The sequence below is a fragment of the Saprolegnia parasitica genome (genome assembly GCF_000151545.1).
Source record: "Saprolegnia parasitica CBS 223.65 unplaced genomic scaffold supercont2.14, whole genome shotgun sequence".
Classification (NCBI taxonomy): Eukaryota; Oomycota; class Saprolegniomycetes; order Saprolegniales; family Saprolegniaceae; genus Saprolegnia; species Saprolegnia parasitica.
The window spans coordinates 307,755-323,816 of NW_012156408.1; the positions used below are offsets into that span (position 1 = coordinate 307,755).

The 16,062-nt window shown below is 58.7% G+C and overlaps 5 protein-coding genes across 5 annotated transcripts; 1 reads left to right on the plus strand and 4 right to left on the minus strand.

Moving 5' to 3' along the window:
- Positions 1-502: 502 nt before the first annotated feature.
- On the plus strand, positions 503-1,054 carry SPRG_19833 (hypothetical protein; the record flags this gene model as incomplete). The annotated part of the gene is made up of 1 exon (XM_012343691.1): positions 503-1,054. The coding sequence occupies one exon, from the start codon at positions 503-505 to the stop codon at positions 1,052-1,054; it is 552 nt and encodes a 183-aa protein (XP_012199081.1).
- Positions 1,055-1,067: 13 nt separating this feature from the next.
- SPRG_05010 (tryptophanyl-tRNA synthetase) lies at positions 1,068-2,456 on the minus strand. The gene is made up of 6 exons (XM_012343521.1): positions 2,434-2,456; positions 1,991-2,383; positions 1,674-1,945; positions 1,458-1,618; positions 1,359-1,411; positions 1,068-1,305 (listed from the first exon to the last, which is right to left on the minus strand). Exons 1-6 carry the CDS (start codon positions 2,442-2,444, stop codon positions 1,161-1,163), a joined length of 1,035 nt encoding a protein of 344 aa, XP_012198911.1. The 5' UTR covers positions 2,445-2,456; the 3' UTR covers positions 1,068-1,160.
- A 707-nt stretch (positions 2,457-3,163) lies between these two features.
- SPRG_19834 (hypothetical protein) lies at positions 3,164-3,934 on the minus strand (the record flags this gene model as incomplete). The annotated part of the gene is made up of 3 exons (XM_012343692.1): positions 3,164-3,286; positions 3,331-3,729; positions 3,785-3,934. The coding sequence occupies 3 exons, from the start codon at positions 3,932-3,934 to the stop codon at positions 3,164-3,166; spliced, it is 672 nt and encodes a 223-aa protein (XP_012199082.1).
- Positions 3,935-6,347: 2,413 nt separating this feature from the next.
- Positions 6,348-6,755, minus strand: SPRG_19835 (hypothetical protein; the record flags this gene model as incomplete). Its single annotated transcript, XM_012343693.1, has 1 exon — positions 6,348-6,755. One exon carries the CDS (start codon positions 6,753-6,755, stop codon positions 6,348-6,350), a length of 408 nt encoding a protein of 135 aa, XP_012199083.1.
- A 1,865-nt stretch (positions 6,756-8,620) lies between these two features.
- Positions 8,621-11,343, minus strand: SPRG_22153 (hypothetical protein; the record flags this gene model as incomplete). Its single annotated transcript, XM_012343714.1, has 6 exons — positions 8,621-9,701; positions 9,746-10,524; positions 10,574-10,714; positions 10,779-11,024; positions 11,077-11,196; positions 11,263-11,343. The coding sequence occupies 6 exons, from the start codon at positions 11,341-11,343 to the stop codon at positions 8,621-8,623; spliced, it is 2,448 nt and encodes an 815-aa protein (XP_012199104.1).
- Between the last annotated feature and the right edge of the window lie 4,719 nt (positions 11,344-16,062).

The following is a 16,062-nucleotide window of genomic DNA, read 5'->3' on the forward strand; positions in this document are numbered from 1 at the left end:
ATAACCACAAGCACGCCAAGGACGTACGAGCAAGCTGGGCGAGCGCCACCGCCGTCGTCCGTTGAGCTTTGGCGTCGTCGCTGGCAGGATAATATCCTGTGACGCGATGGACTACCGCGTGATAGGCCACCGAGGTCGACACCTCGGGTGAGCTCTGGAGGAGTCTGCTTGGCGGTATCATTGATGGTCGACGCACTTCCTCGCTGCTCTGGATTGGTGCCAGAACACGGCGCGAGTACCTCAATTCAAATGGGAACGCGACTCGCGCCGGTGAAATGCAGGCGTCGTGGCCGAATAAAAGTTAGCGATGTAGGCCGGCCGCAGTCCGACCCAACCGACATCCATGCCCGCATGCGAGCGCTGGCGCCTCGAAGGATGTGGCAACCTGTGGGTGCAAACCTCTCTGAATAAATAACCTGCATCCAGAAGTATGTGTAGGATTGTGATATGTATCGAGTATGACAGTACCTGGCTGGCGTCGCCCACAGAATCTCTGACTGCCATGGTCGCGATCCCGCTCTTCAAGGTCGGCGGCCTCTTCCTGCGGGCGCTGACCAAGCCCGTGGCCAAACAGCTCAAGCAGAGCGCCAAGACCAAGCCATGGCTCAACTCGGTCTGCCGCAGCGTCGGCCAGCACCAGCATGCGATAGGGGTCCGGATACAGATGAGCATGCAGGGCCAGATCCACTTGAAGACGATCCAGATCAAGGAGCTGCCGGCCGACCAGGCCGTCGACAAGGGCTCCGAGTTCCTCGGCGAGACGCTCATCTTCTCGGTCGCGGTTATGGTCGCGTGGTACGAGTACGACCGCAGCAACCGCAGCGCCAAGGCCAAGGAGCTCAAGGCCAACGAGCGCGAGTTCCAGCGCCTGCAGCAGATCGAAATGCGCTTCCGGAACCTTGAGCACCTTATGGCGAGCATGCAAGACGAGATCTCGGTACTCAAGCAGCAAGTCGAGGACGCGTCGGCCAAGCTCACGCTCTACAAGCACGAGCAGGCCGAGGTCGCGCGGCAGCAGCAGCAGCAGGTTGCCACCACGAGCCGCTGGTGGTAAGACGACGACCATGCCACTACTTCAGCCGACTAGACGCAACCCAAGGCTATACTCGTTACACCAGCAATACAGGAGAATGCTGCTCTCGATTGGTCTCTAAGATGCTCTACGCCATGCCCATGGCAGCCTTGACCTCGGCCATCGTCGACGTCGCGATCGTGGCCGCCGCATCTCGTCCGTCGGCGAACACTGCGTCCAGATAGGCAGGGTCTTGCTGGAACTGCGCAATCCGAGCGCCGATCGGGCCAATCCTACCGGGCTGTGTGAGAAGTTGTCGTTTGTACACCAGACATTATGTCCACACTTTTCCACAACGGCCTCGGCCACAACATTCTTGAACTGACCCGTTTGGTACGACTAGACAGCCGCGTGCATCATATATCCGATGGAGTAGTCGACGTACGCCATAGTCGGCCTGAATCTCGTCCAGCGACTTGTCCGAGACGACGCTCAGAATGGACATGAGGTTCGAGACCCCCGGTCGTCCTTCCTTGTCGTAGAAGATGCCATCGATCGCGTCTGTCTGGGCCTTGCGGATCTTCTTGAGAATGACGTCGGGCCCGTCTAGATCGTAGTATCGAGTTGATACTTTCTGCAAGCGTCGCGTTGAATCCTGTACCCGTGAGATCGATGCGGCTACCGACCGCCGGGTCCGACTTGCTCATCTTCTTGGTTGGCTCCTTGAGACTCATGATGCGCACAAGCTGGTCGTTTGGGTCTTCGCGGACTGGGATCGGCTTGGGAAAAATCGGCTGCTTGAAGCGATCGTTAAAGGTCGTGGCCACCATGCGCGCGAGCTCGAGGTGCTGCTGCTGGTCGTCGCCCACGGGCACGTGCGTGGCCTTGTAGAGGAGGACGTCCGCGGCCATGAGCACAGGGTACGAGAGCAATCTACGTATCGCGTCGAGATTGCATTTTCAACCATCCAAAATGTACCCAAGCGACACGTTGTTTTGGTCCTTCTGTTGGCTCTTCTGCTTGAACTGCGTCATGCGGTGGAGCCACGAGAGCGGCGTGACGCAGCTCAGCAGCCACGCGAGCTCCGTGTGCTGCGTAATGTCCGACTGCTTGAAGAGCACACACTTGGTCGGGTCGAGACCGCAACCGAGGAGCGACGCGCCAAGGTCGCGGATATTGCGCTGTAGCTGCGTATGGTCGTACGGCATTGTGATCGCGTGCAGATCGACAGTCATGTAGAGCTGCGACGCCCGCGGTGCCTGCGTCCGGTTTTGGAGGTCGACCCACTTCGAGACTGCGCCGCAGTAGTTGCCAAGGTGCGGCACGCCCGTCGGCTGGATACCCGACAATATGAGCTTGGACGCTGCTGCTCTACGTCAGAAGATGCATATGAGATCTTAGTCGCCTGCAACCTCGCCGACTTTGCCGCCATTGGACTTGCACGTCGAAGCGTTTTTGGGCCCGCCGGATGCGGCCGCAATCATCCGGATAAGGAACCGCGTGGAATTCTGCATGACATTTTGAACCACATGGCTCTTTTCTTGCAGACGTATTTGTGTGCGATTCGTGCCTCGATCCACTTCAATCAGCGTCTTGGTCTACAGAGTCTATAATAATACGACAAGAGTACACCACGCTCGTAATCGCCAGCACCAAGGCATCACAAGGCACCACGATCGACTTGGGACCGAGAGGGACTGAGACTCCCACGCAACAGAGAAAGAGTCTTCTCATGTGGACGAGGATTGAGCCGACTGCTTCGCCTAGAAAAATATCGTCTACTAGTAGATACGATATATATATACCAAGACGCCAAAACAAACAACTCGACCAGTGTCGGCACCACGAGCAATCAACCTGCATCAACATCAGACCACCCGACATTTCGCGTCGGTCGCCAAGCCAACGACTTCCATCAGCCCGCGAGTTCAAGTGAGTACCCCCCGTGTACCTTTGGGTGCTGCAGCTCCAGGTCGGCCCAAGGTCGCATCCAAGTGGAACTCCGCAACACGGGTCTGGCTCACGACCTCGGATGCTGCTGGTCGATCAAGTAGCTTGACGATGGACCACATACTAGAATATAAACCCTTTGTGGTAATCCCGGTAATACACCGCCTGACAAGATACGATATATATATTGTCGTGTGCTTTTTAGCCCGAGTACAAATTCGCAAACTTGAGGGACACGATATCGCTCTGCTTGTTGGCGAGCTTGGCGCTGGACGTCGTCGGTGGTTTGGTTGGCCGCGTCGGCCGCAGCTTTGGCGGCGCTGGCTTGGCGTCCAAAAAGAGAGTTCGGCGTCGCGCTGCTGCTTGACGCGCTTCTCGAGCACGTACGCGAGTTGCGGCGAGAGGTCGACCGCGCTGTAAATCTGCTTTTGCACCGACGGGCTCGTGATCGTATGACAATATTTGTCCAATATCGCATCGTAGCGCGGGATCTTGCAGTTGGGTACGTCGACCCAGTTGCGTTCGCGGGCGAGGAGCTCGGTTGCCTTCTTTGGCGCCACGAGCCGCCGCGTGCTCGTCTGAAACGACCCGGGCACGCGAAGGTCCTCGGCCGACGTCGGTCGGTCGACACTGGGCTTGGGTACGTGGCAAAACGACGCGTACTGCGACACGTCACCTTGGCGAAACATATTGAGCAGCAGCCACTCTTCTTTCACCTTGTCGACCTTGGGCTCAAAATGGTATTTCTCGGGGCTTTGGACGACCACCTACACACAATGTGATGCGTTTTTGACACACAAGTTGGCTTTGTTTGGTGGGTACCGGCGCCGTTTTCTTTTTTGGCGACTTGGGTGCCGCCGTGTCTTGGCGCCACGGACGGTAGTTCTTCTCGGGCGAATTGAACGCAATGGCATCGACGCGGGGGGAAATGGACGGCGCTCGCGACTCGCGCTGCAGCGTCTCGACGTGCATGCGCGGCGGTTTGGTCTGGCGCGGCACCGACGGACGTGGCGGTGGCCGCGGCGTCTCAACCTCCACCGGTGCTTTCTTGGGCGGCAGTCGCTGCCGAAGTTTGCTGACCGTCGTTGGTTTTGGTGTCGTTGCAATAGCAGAAGGGGTGGTCGACGAGCGCTTCGGCGTCCGCGCCGTGCTGTTCAAAGCAGACGTGCTCGAGGGTGTGCGAACAATAGGGCTTGACTTGGAGGGCGTCGGACGTTGTCGTGGCTCGGACGACGGCGTCGTAGCGACCTGTTGCGTCGTTTTCCGCGGGGTCTTGATCGGATGAGAGTTCGAGTCGTCGACGGAAGACTCGCCCGTGCCGGGTACTGTGACGCGCTTGCTTGTCTGTAGCGGCAGCGGTGAGATCGTTCGAGGTGGTGGTGTTGCTGTTGCACGTTCTGGCGTTATTGGTGTCGAGGATGCGCTCTGGGATGGCTTGGCGAATGCCGAGGATGTGCCACGAGCCGGTACTACTGCCGCGAGCTGGTTGTCACCCTCGGAAGGTGCAGGGACGTGTGCTGCGTTGACAAGTGGACTCGGTGGCGACTGCACCGTTGACGAAATCATTTCTGGTATCGCATCCGGTGCCGTGGACGTGTGGATAACGTCTGCGAACGGTTCTGCCTTTGGTGCCGACGCTGCGTCAGTAGCTGCAGCGACGTGCGCCGCTACCTGAGGCTCAACAGTGTTGTTGTCTGGCGACTGTAGTATGTCGTCGGTGTCGATGGCTGCCAGCACATCGTTGTTGGAGGCATCGAGCGTCTGCGTGGCGATGACGGGCATGGACGCGCCGTCGTCATCAAATCCGTCTTCGTACACACTAGCACCCAGATCCGTGTTGTCGTCGTCCTCGTCCTCGAGCTTGAACTCGTCCACGTAGGCGTCCGTGAAGCTCCCGCGGCGACTGTTGTTGTCTACCGTCGCTTCGAGGCGTTGGATGGTTGCCAAAATGGTATGATCCTCTGCTGCGTCGCCGTCGTCATCGCCATCAACGCCACCGTCAGTCTCAGACGCGGCATCGTCCAGGTGCATCGACTCGATCAACCGCGTATCTGCGGCCTCCACCGTGCTGGTTGGCACGGCATCGAGCGTCGCATCCGTTGCATCGTCGGCCGGCGCCGGGATAGCGACGTCGATGTCCACGTTGGCTCTTGACACTTTGCACCTGCCGCTTGTGGCGTCTTCCGGGCGCGAGTCGAGTGCGGCGGGTGCTGAAAGCAAAGATGGAAGCTGCGCACCATCGTTCAACGCCATATTTTCACTGAGCGCATCGCTGGCTGCAGACTCTGCGAGGCTAGCTATCGGCACAGACACAACGGGCGCGTCCTGAGGCATCAATGACTCTGCCGACGGAGGTGCGATCAGATGCAGCGTGCTTGTACCAGCCTCGAAAGACTCCTCATACGCGTCTTCATCGTCTTCATCGTCTGTCATCCCCGGCGGCGGCGATGCTTCCGCAACGCGAGAGGACGTTGGTACACTCGTGTCATCGCTGGCAGCCACGACGACAAGCTCAGAATTCGCCGTCCCCACAACAAGTGGCTCCCTGTTTGGTATCTCGGTGGCTGCGCCATCGGGAGCTTCTGAGAGCTGGTGCGGTGGGTCTGTCCAAGCAGGCTCGTCCAGAGATTCGGCCACAGCTTGGTGGTCGTCTTCATCGTCTTGTGCATTGGCTGCAACGAACGGCGACTCTGACCGCTGTGCTGATGCCTCCACGTCCCCAGCGTCCTCGGGGCCGCTGAAACCATCGTCGTTCACAAGTGTTGCTTCCACTGCGGCGAAAGCCTCGGACGCCGCAGTTGCCTCAGTCGAGAGTGCGCGGTGATCGCCAATGTCAAAGCTAGCGTCGTCCTCGTACTCGTCCAAAGCGTTCTCGCCAGCTACCTTGCTTGGATCAATCAAAGTCGCCTCTGCTGCCAATAGTAGCGCCGTTGCATCGGCATCCAGTGTCGGCGTAGCAAGAGGATTCCGCGTGCTTACCACTTCCAAGGCGTCGACATAGGCATCGCCGCCGTTGTTCGAGTCCATCAGTGATACCGGTGGCATCTCGGAGGTTGAAGACGATTCCATCGGCATGCCACCATAGAAAATGCAGCGACTGCATCCAAGGCCATCGACGTTTCGGTGTCAGCGTCCATCGCGTCAGTGTCGACGTCCTCCGAGTCCGACGGCAACTCGTCTTTGATGCTACCCGACGGTGGCACCGCGGCGAACACGGCGGTGGCCGGTAGAGCAATAATCGGCGGCGCGTCATCGTGGACAGCGTCATCGAGCGGCGGGGCCGCAAACCCCCCCGCCGCGTCAGCATCTTTGGGCTCTCGATCGTCATAGGCGTTGAGCGACCGCGCACTCGACGTCTTGGAAGCACTGGCAACAAGTTCTTCAATCAAATTTTGGCGCGAGCGGTCACTCGCCGTTGCTGTCGTCGGCAAAACAACTGCGGTGTCTCTCGTGGTGTTGGTGTCGTCTTCGGTGCGTAAATGCATGACGGTACGTGCCGGAGCGTCTTCTGTTGCCGGTCGGGTGGCGCCGCGTCGGCCGTTGCGTCTGTCACCTCCTTCGTGGCAGCGTCTGGACGGTGCGGAAGCGCGCTCGATGGTTTCGCTTGGGCAGTGTCGTCGACGCTTCTTACACCGCCGTCGTCCGTACCCTGCGGCGTGTAAACGGCACTGGCACGCTCGTCGTAGGCGATGTCGGCGGGCGCTGCAATCTCAGAAGCCCTCGCTTCCATCATGTTGTCATCCGGCGGTCGCATTAGTTGCCGGCTGCTTTGCGCGTCGGGGGTGCCATCCATTTTGACGGACGGCGCGGCCTTGGATGTGTTGGCATTCTCGAAAGATGTGCTCGACGCTGATGGCGACGTCTCCACTGCCAGCTTGTCCGCATCGAGGATGACACGAGCGTGCAGCCCCACGGGTCGTTCCGTTGCCAGTACTTCGGGTGTAGCGGAGCTGGCAACGGTGTTCTCTGTAGCGCTGGGTAGAGGCTCGTCCGCTGAAGCAAGCACCAAAAGGGCCGCACTGGCGTCGAGAGCAGCTCCCGTATCTTGCCGTGGACGATGTAGCTCGTCGTCAAAGTCTGATGGGTCGGCCGCGTAATCATCCTCATACGTGGGACTAGATGACATTGCTGCTTCTACCATCGTTTCTGGTACAGCTGCCTTGGAAGAAATGTCGAGATCGACAAGCTGAGGCACCGGATCGGATGTATCAGCAGCAAAGTCGTTGTCGTCGTCATAAGTTGGACTCGATGATGCAGCGGCTTCCATTCCCGTCTCTGATGCAGCAGCCTCGGCAGGGACATTGAGTACGTCCAGCTCTGGCGCCGGGTCGGATGGATCAGCAGCAAAGTCGTTGTCGTCGTCGTCGTATGTGGGGCTAGGCGAAGCGACGACCACCATCGCCTCTGGTACAGCGGCCTCGGACAGACCATCGGCATCCTTGTCGCTGTCTTTGTACGTTGGGCTGGACGAAGCGGCAGCTTCCACCAGGATGTCTTCCTCAGCGTGGACATGGAAACCTGCAATCGCGGGTGCCGGTGGATTTGTCGCGACCGCCGATTCCGAAGGAGGCTCGTCGTCGGCGTAGTCGTCTTCGGCGTAATCATCGTCGTTCATGTAAGCGTCCAAGTCTGCACTGCCATCAGTTGCGGGCTGGCTGGTATCAGTGGCCGTGGTTCGTTTGCGGCCGCCGCAGTCTCGATGAGCGCGTCATCATACGTGTACTCTTCCGCGCCGAAATCGTTCTCAGTGTCCACGTCGCCATCGACAAGGGCCGTCGGCTTCTGATTGCGTGGGTCGTTGCCGTCGTGCTTGGTGGACGCAGCGTCGTTGTCCCAATCGTACAGGTCGGACTCGGACTTCTGGGGCAGGACGACATGCCGTTGTTGTGGTGCGGCGTTGGCGTCGACGTCTGGAAAATCTTCGTCCGAGTACGACTGCTCCTAGTACGAAGATACTGATGAGGCGAGAGAAGAACCGCTTCGAGGCAGTGGCTCGGTCAACCTCGTCCGACATGCTGGTGGATGCGCGACTCGGCCAGAGCGCACCAGTTACAGATTAATGTGGCGCCTATTTATAAAGGCGGCGTTGTACGCAGCGCCGGTGTCGCCGTCCAGTACGTAGCACGCAAAATGCTTTATTCGTTTGGGTATCGTTGCATCGAACGACGCTTACATCCAAGCTACACCTACCCAAGAGGCACGCCATAAAGCTCACCCGTACTACACAGTAAATTGAAATAACGACACCCATCGGTATATATTGTCTATGGATGAAGAGCGCAGACGTTAGGTTCTTGTCGAGAACGCATGGTAGACGGCACGTCCAGAGGCGCGTCGACTCTCGCTACTAGTATGATCGTGTGAGAGTTGTGGCTAAATATGGCGACATGTGGCAGTCAACATCTAAATATGGTCGTTACCACTATTAACAAATCACTGCACAACTTTTGCTCTCCGCCTCCAACGCCGACGTGACATGGCTTTTCGTGCTCTCCAACGTGTTTTCTATCATCTATCCAAGTTTCAGCGCTTTCGATTTTGAGTGCCATGGCAGCCATCGCAAGCCCTGGTTTCGCCGAGCCGCAGAACGAGGCGCTTGTGATTCGCTGAAAATATTTAGAAAGCGGCGAATCAAAAGCGTCGCAACATCAATCCACGTCAAAATCCCTCGACAACCTTTCCACGCAGCAACATGAGCACCTCACTGAGCTTGGCGTCCAGTGCGTGGTTGGCGGCCTTGGCGTCCTCTAGCGCGGCCGTGTACCGCGTCTCCATCGCTTGCATCGCCGCCATACACGCATCGACGTGTGCCTGCAGCTGGCGATTCTGCTCCTTGCCGCTGGCCACGATCGCGTCGCAGAGCTGCGTGGGCGTGGGCTCCGGCCGCTCTTCCCAGCGCGCCGCTGCAGCGTCAAAGACGGCTTGTAGACTCTGCCAGGCGCGCGCCACCATGGCCGTCATCGAGACGCCGTGCACCATGGCAAAGAGCACGTCGTGCTGGTCGGTATTGGTCGCCGCCTCGAGCGAGAGCGCCGACGCCAAGGTTGTCCAGTGCTGCTCAACATTGTGCTGGACGGCGCGGAGGCGACTGCATCGGTCGGATGGCTCGGGCGCGCGCTTGGCGACGACCGAAGCGAACGCCATGTCGATCGCCGCGCGGGCCGTCGGGATGCCGACTTCGCATGCCATCGGGTACATGGCCGAGGTGCAGTAGTGGTTGGCGTCGTGCACGGCCGCGGTGACAGCATCCAGCTCGACCAACGCGCGGCGCTGGAGGTCGCGGAGGGTCTGGAACCAGTCTTTGCCGACTTCTTGGATACTGCGGACGACCGCCATGTCGTCGTCGCAGAGGTTGCACTCGTGAAGGAGAAGCACCTCGTCAAACGCGGGGTTGTTGGTCGCACTCGCATTGGTATCGTCACGCCGACGCGACGCGTAGTAGACGGGCTGGCGCGAGAGGGGCAGCGTGAGCTCGAGCCGCAAAATGCACGCCGCGTAGCTCCACACGGCGTCTCGCTGCGACGCGCGGAGACCGTCGGCGACCGTCTCGTTCATGGTCGCCAAGAGCACGTTGAGAAGGAGCAGCATCACGACACCAGCGTGGAGCATGAGCAGCACAAACGAGTAGTGGTACAAGAGTGGCGGCAGGTCGCTCGGCGTGGCCCACGTTCCGTCCAGATCAAACTGACCGAGCATGACAAAGTACGACGTCCGAAACGACGCCCAGAGCGACACGTAGCTGTTTCATTCGGCTGCGACCGAAAGAGCTGGTAAAACACGCACGTGAACGCAGCCTGCACGACGCCAAAGAAGGCGAGAAAGTTGCCCACGTCCCGCAGCAGCGCCGAGAGCATCGGGAGGAGGTACCCGCCCGTCTGAAACACGGCGAAAAACTGCAGCGAGAGCAGCCACAGCGACAGCGTCAAAAGACTGCCGAGACAGAGACCCGTCGTTGGCTCTAGCGACGACGCCAGCGGAAGGTACACACACAGGATACCGGCGTACGTAATCAGCTGCCACAGATTGAGGCGCGACGACCAGTACGCGTGCGTCTCGGCGGCTTGGAGACGGTCATGACCGACAAACTCTTGGTGCTCGAGCCGCACAAAGTAGAGCGTCGACGTGAGCAGCGAGAAATGGACGCACGTCTTGGCCAGCGACGTCGTCCCAAAGACCGTCGCGGACCACGGAATGCGATGCCAGAGCGGCACGTCGATGCACGTCACGTACATGTAGACGGTGACGGTCATGGTCACGAGACACAGCAGACGCTTGACCGTCGTCTTGGCCGGCCCGAGGTGCCGCGGGTCGTGCTGCCAGTGCAAGGGCGACGGCGCCGTAAAGCGGTGCAGACACGTGGCGAGGTACAAGAGCGGCGTGGGCCGTGTCCACTGCACCGCGACGAGCCCGAGGACGCAAAAGATGATGCTGACACACCAGACGCGGAGCGGCGCGTCATGAGCATTGATCGGCGACGGCTGCAGCGTCACGGCGACCGTCATGGAGGCAAGGAGGATGCCGTACCAGAGCAGCTGCTCGACAAACATGCGCTGCGCGAAAAACTGTCGAGCGATAGATTGGATCGATGCCAAGGCAGAAAGTAGTGTGTACCTCCCACTTGAGCTGGAGGATGCGCTGCAAGACAATGTGGTCCAAGAGGGCCTTGGCGCCGTCGCGCTTGGTCGCGTCTTGGTACTGCACGATCGAGTAGAGCGCGCTGGACGTCACGCGACGGCCGTACACGGCTTCGAGCTAGCGGTAGATATCACAAAGTGTCCACAAATGCATCGTATGCGATGGACGAGCGTAGTAGTACCTTGGTAAAGCCAAGCGTATGGCGGTCCGGCGAGAGACAGTCGTTGAGGAAGAGACGACCGAGGGACGGGTCGGCGGCGATCGCGCGGCGAAAGAGAGCTTCGTCAAACGGCGCGTCGTCGGGCAGCGCCTCGAGCTTGAGCCGCCACTTGGCCACGTACTCGGCCGAGGTCGACCGGAACGCGACTTCTTTTTGAAGCAGCGTCACGCACGCTGCTTGCCGAGGGGTGAGCGAGGCTTCCAACGACTAGAGCGATTGGTTGAGAGATAGATGATCCGCAACGAGATCAGGAGTCTACGGTCATGGTCGCGAGATACGTTGGGTCAATCTCGGCGAGGTGCGACAGCAAGAGCTCGACGACGCCGACATGACCGCTCGAGACGGCCAGCGTGAGAGCTGTCGACGCATATTTCGGTTCCTACGTCGGCGTGAGCCACAAACAAAGGACCAAGAAAAGCCAAACCAAAGTCACGGTATATGGCACACCGACGACCGCGTCGACGTCGGCGCCGTGGGCAATGATGGCGTCGACAAGGTCCTCGAGACCCATCTCGGCCGAGAGCATGAGCACGGTTTTGCCATTCTACCGTCGGCATCAACGACAGAGTCATGCCAATTGGAGAGGATGTACGGTGTCGCACAGATCGAGGCGGTCGCGGTGCAAAGGAATCTGTGCTTTCAAGTCGTCGTAGCGCTTGAAGCCCAAGAGAACGTGGAGCGGGTAGGCCTTGCGGCGCGCGTCCTCGGCTTGGACAATGGCCGTGATGGCAGCGGCGGCTTTTGGGTCGTAGCGAATGATACCGAGGTCGACCAAGGTGCTGGCCTCTCCCTACTCTTTGCGTTGGATGCAAGGATCAAAACGAGCTACTCACATTGTAAATGTCGGCGCCAGCAGTGAGAAGGCGCGCCACAATGTCGCTATGGCAGCAGGCAACCGCAAGGTCGAGTGGCCGGTACCGTCCCTAATTTATAGGGCGTCACTCGTGCCTTCCTATGAAAAACGTACGATCTGGGCCAGATTGAGGCCAACGTCCGGGTACAGTGTCAAGAGGCAATCGATGATATCCAAACGCGGCTCGTAAAAGCGCAAGGCACCGTCGCGGCCGACGCCGCTCACACAGAGGTAGTGCAAGACTGCGTTTTCCTACTCACTTCTAGTCGCTCCATGGAGTTCAATATACGACCTACCTTGAAGAGACGGTTGACGTTGCCCGTATACGTACCGTCGCGAATGACAGAGTACAATTCGTCCAATTGCTGTCTGCTTGCGAGCTCTGCGAGGTCGACGTCGGCGTCGCGGCACGGTTGTCGATATACCAGGGGTTGGGTGCGCACCTACGGGCAGTGAGCTGTCGTGGCAGAAGGGGGTCCTACGCCAAAGATGACGCCTCGCGCGAGGAGGCGCTGCACGAGCTCGATAAGCCTGTGGTTGCTATCTCCCTCGTCGCACACGAGGTTGCGACTGAGGTAGTCGAGCGCTGTCCAGTGGCGCTACGCATGGGCATCGTAGTCAAGGCGTCGTGGCCGAAGCGACACTTTGTACATGACACGTCCGAGTAACGTCGACGATGTCGAGGAGCTCTTCGACCAAATCGAGGTTGCCGTGGTAGCATGCCCATAAAAAGCCCGTTCTTCCTTCCTAGCAAAGCACCGTGACCCCATAGTATAGATTGCAAGTGGACCCACGGGGTCTTGGGCGTTGATGTCTGCGATCGCATGCTCGCGCAAAAGCACGCGCACCGTGGACCACGCGGCGCGGCGGCAGGCGCCAGTGAATGGCGTACTGCCTCGCTGCGAGCGCAAATGAGCGCACTCCTGGAACGGAGATGGATAAGAACCTTGGTCATGACGTCCTTGGCGAGCGCCGGCAGCTCCAGCATTCGCTCGACAACCGGGACGAGGTCCAGAATGCAAGCAACATAGAATGCAGTCGAGTCCTACACGATATGCTGCTCCGTGACCTCGTCGTCATCAAGCGCATGGAACCGTTGCACGCCGTCGGTTGATGTCGAGGCGAGGCTGGCCAAGTAGGAGCAGTGCGATCGCAACGTGCTTCGTATCAATCGCAGCCATGAGCGGCCACTGCTCCGAGTCCTACGCAGCCATCGTCAAAGACTGCTCACCGTACAAAGTATCGACTTCAAAGCGTCCATTGTGCGATACATTCACGTCAATCACATCGCCAAACGACGCCAAGAGCATCGAGACGATCTCCGTGGCGCCTGCTTGCACGGCCGACAGGAGTGCCGGCCGCGTGTCCTACAGAAGCGGTCTCAGCGTCGAGATACGTAGGCAAACACGGCTGGTACGTTTGTGGCAGCGTTGATGATCTCGTGGCAGCGCGGATGCGTGCACAAATGACGGACGACAGCGATGGCGTTGGCGGCGCACGCGAGCTGCAGCAGTGTTTCGCCCTACAACGATTTGAAGCGTGCGTCAATATGGTTAGGAGTGTACCGTGGGCGACGTCTCGTGAAGGTCGTAGGCGTCGATGGGCGTTAGCACACCAAGGACATCGTCCCAGGCACCACGCACGGCCCATTCCATCGCGCTCGTCGTCATAGTTGAACTGCAATGTTGGGTTGTGGTAGACACGACCACACATGTTGACAAAAAGGGGTCGAAATCAGATAGCCACGTGTCGACAATATAGACCCCTTTTTGTCGCCAATCAATTTACAGGCGACGTCTCCATCTCCGTTCAACTTCTGAACCGGTATGACGACAAGCGCGATGGAATGGGCCGTGCGTGGTGCCTGGGACGATGTCCTTGGTGTGCTAACGCCCATCGACGCCTACGACCTCCACGAGACGTCGCCCACGGTACACTCCTTGCCAAGTTGACGCACGCTTCAAATCGTTGTAGGGCGAAACACTGCTGCAGCTCGCGTGCGCCGCCAACGCCATCGCCGTCGTCCGTCATTTGTGCACGCATCCGCGCTGCCACGAGATCATCAACGCTGCCACAAACGTACCAGTCGTGTTTTCCTACGTATCTCAACACGGAGACCTCTTCTGTAGGACACGCGGCCGGCACTGCTGTCGGCCGTGCAAGCAGGCGCCACGGAGATCGTCTCGATGCTCTTGGCGTCATTTGGCGATGTGATTGACGTGAATGTCGTCTACTCCGTACAACCATCTCGAGTCTTCAAAGAGCTGATAAGAAGTAGGTCAATGGATCACAGCAGTGGCCACTCAGGGAAGCGATCATCAAGGAGCACACGGAGATTGCGCTGTATTTGCTCGACCATCCGCGCATTGACATCAACCTCGTGAATGAGCATGTTTGGAAGTTTGCTCTTCTTTTAAGGGTCTCGTAATAGTCCTTGTAGGGTTCGACAGCTCTCTTGAGCGCGTGCTGGTACGATTGCCTCGCCGTCGTCGAGCGACTGTTGGCGATGCCAGAAATCGACACGACCATCATGTCCAAGGTCTGAGCTGCGTCTCCCACCAAGTTTCTTGATGCGTTTTAATAGTCGGGCCGCACGCCCTTTACGTGCTCCTGCTGCGATGACAATGTGGCGATTGTTCGCGTGCTTTTGGACCAGAACGCAGTCGCCGACCTCAACGCCCAAGATCATGTTAATCATTTTTTCACATTGGTCAATTTGACCTTGTGTATTAGGCCGGCATGTCGGGCTTCATGTGGCTTTGCGTCCACAACCAAGTCGATCTCATCGAAGAACTCAAAGACGTCGTCGATCTCAACCTCCGATGCAGCGTACGTCGTTACCGCAGTCTTGTGTCGTACAGCGCTTCAGCATTGACGTATAGAAAGGGCTCACGGCCCTCGACTACCTCAGTCGCCACCTCTCGTGCAGTGCAGACAAGGAAAATACTGCACTCTTGACGTTGACGCAAAGGCTTCTTGCTCTCGGTGCCACGTTTGGCGTACGACACGCTACCGTAGCAGTTTAGCTTCTGACGCGCCTTATAGACCCGAGCCCATCCAGTAGCATGTCGCCGAATGTGTCAAGTCGACGAGGTCAACCTTGCAGAACTTGCATGTTACATGCGCTTTGATGCCCTCGATCAAGCCATTCGAGGCGGCGCGTTCACGGGCGACGTCAACCGACTATACAAGGTTGTACTGCTCCACCACGAGTTGTGCCATGACGTCATTCCTTCACCGTAGCAACACACTGCCCTGCAGATCCTCGGCACCGGTTGTGGATTTGTCGCGCCAGAGGACACGTTACTCGAGTATGAGCCCCGACTGGACCTCATCGACAGTCTTCTGACGCAGTACCCGTCCATCAACCTCGAGATCACGCAAACAGTATCTTCCGTTCTCCATTTCAACGAAGGCTTACATCTCACGTAGGGTGGCTACACGGCTCTCGACTTGGCGGTGGCCGGCACCCGTCCAAGCGTCGTGGAGCGTCTTCTGGCAGCAGGCGCGTCGATCGAGCGTGTACGTTCAAGCACACATGACTACCTGCAATTGGGATCTACAACTAGAACGGAGTACCTCTATTATCCTACCTCGAGGCGAATCGAAAGGACCCAACAGCCGCCGCTGCCATCACGGCCATTGTCCAAGCCGAGGACGCGCGCCGCAAGGCCTACCCGCTCCACGTTCTCTTGGGCTTCAAGCGCTACGACGACTTGAAAGCGCAGATTCCTTTGCACCGCGACCGCCTCGATCTGTGCGACACCGTACATCCTCTCCAATTGGCATGACTCTGTCGTTGATGCCGACGGTAGAATGGCAAAACCGTGCTCATGCTCGCGGCCGAGATGGGTCTCGAGGACCTTGTCGACGTCATCATTGCCCATGGCGCCGACGTCGACGCGGTCGTCGGTGTGCCATATACCGTGACTTTGGTTTGGCTTTTCTTGGTCCTTTGTTTGTGGCTCACGCCGACGTAGGAACCGAAATATGCGTCGACAGCTCTCACGCTGGCCGTCTCGAGCGGTCATGTCGGCGTCGTCGAGCTCTTGCTGTCGCACCTCGCCGAGATTGACCCAACGTATCTCGCGACCATGACCGTAGACTCCTGATCTCGTTGCGGATCATCTATCTCTCAACCAATCGCTCTAGTCGTTGGAAGCCTCGCTCACCCCTCGGCAAGCAGCGTGCGTGACGCTGCTTCAAAAAGAAGTCGCGTTCCGGTCGACCTCGGCCGAGTACGTGGCCAAGTGGCGGCTCAAGCTCGAGGCGCTGCCCGACGACGCGCCGTTTGACGAAGCTCTCTTTCGCCGCGCGATCGCCGCCGACCCGTCCCTCGGTCGTCTCTTCCTCAACGACTGTCTCTCGCCGGACCGCCATACGCTTGGCTTT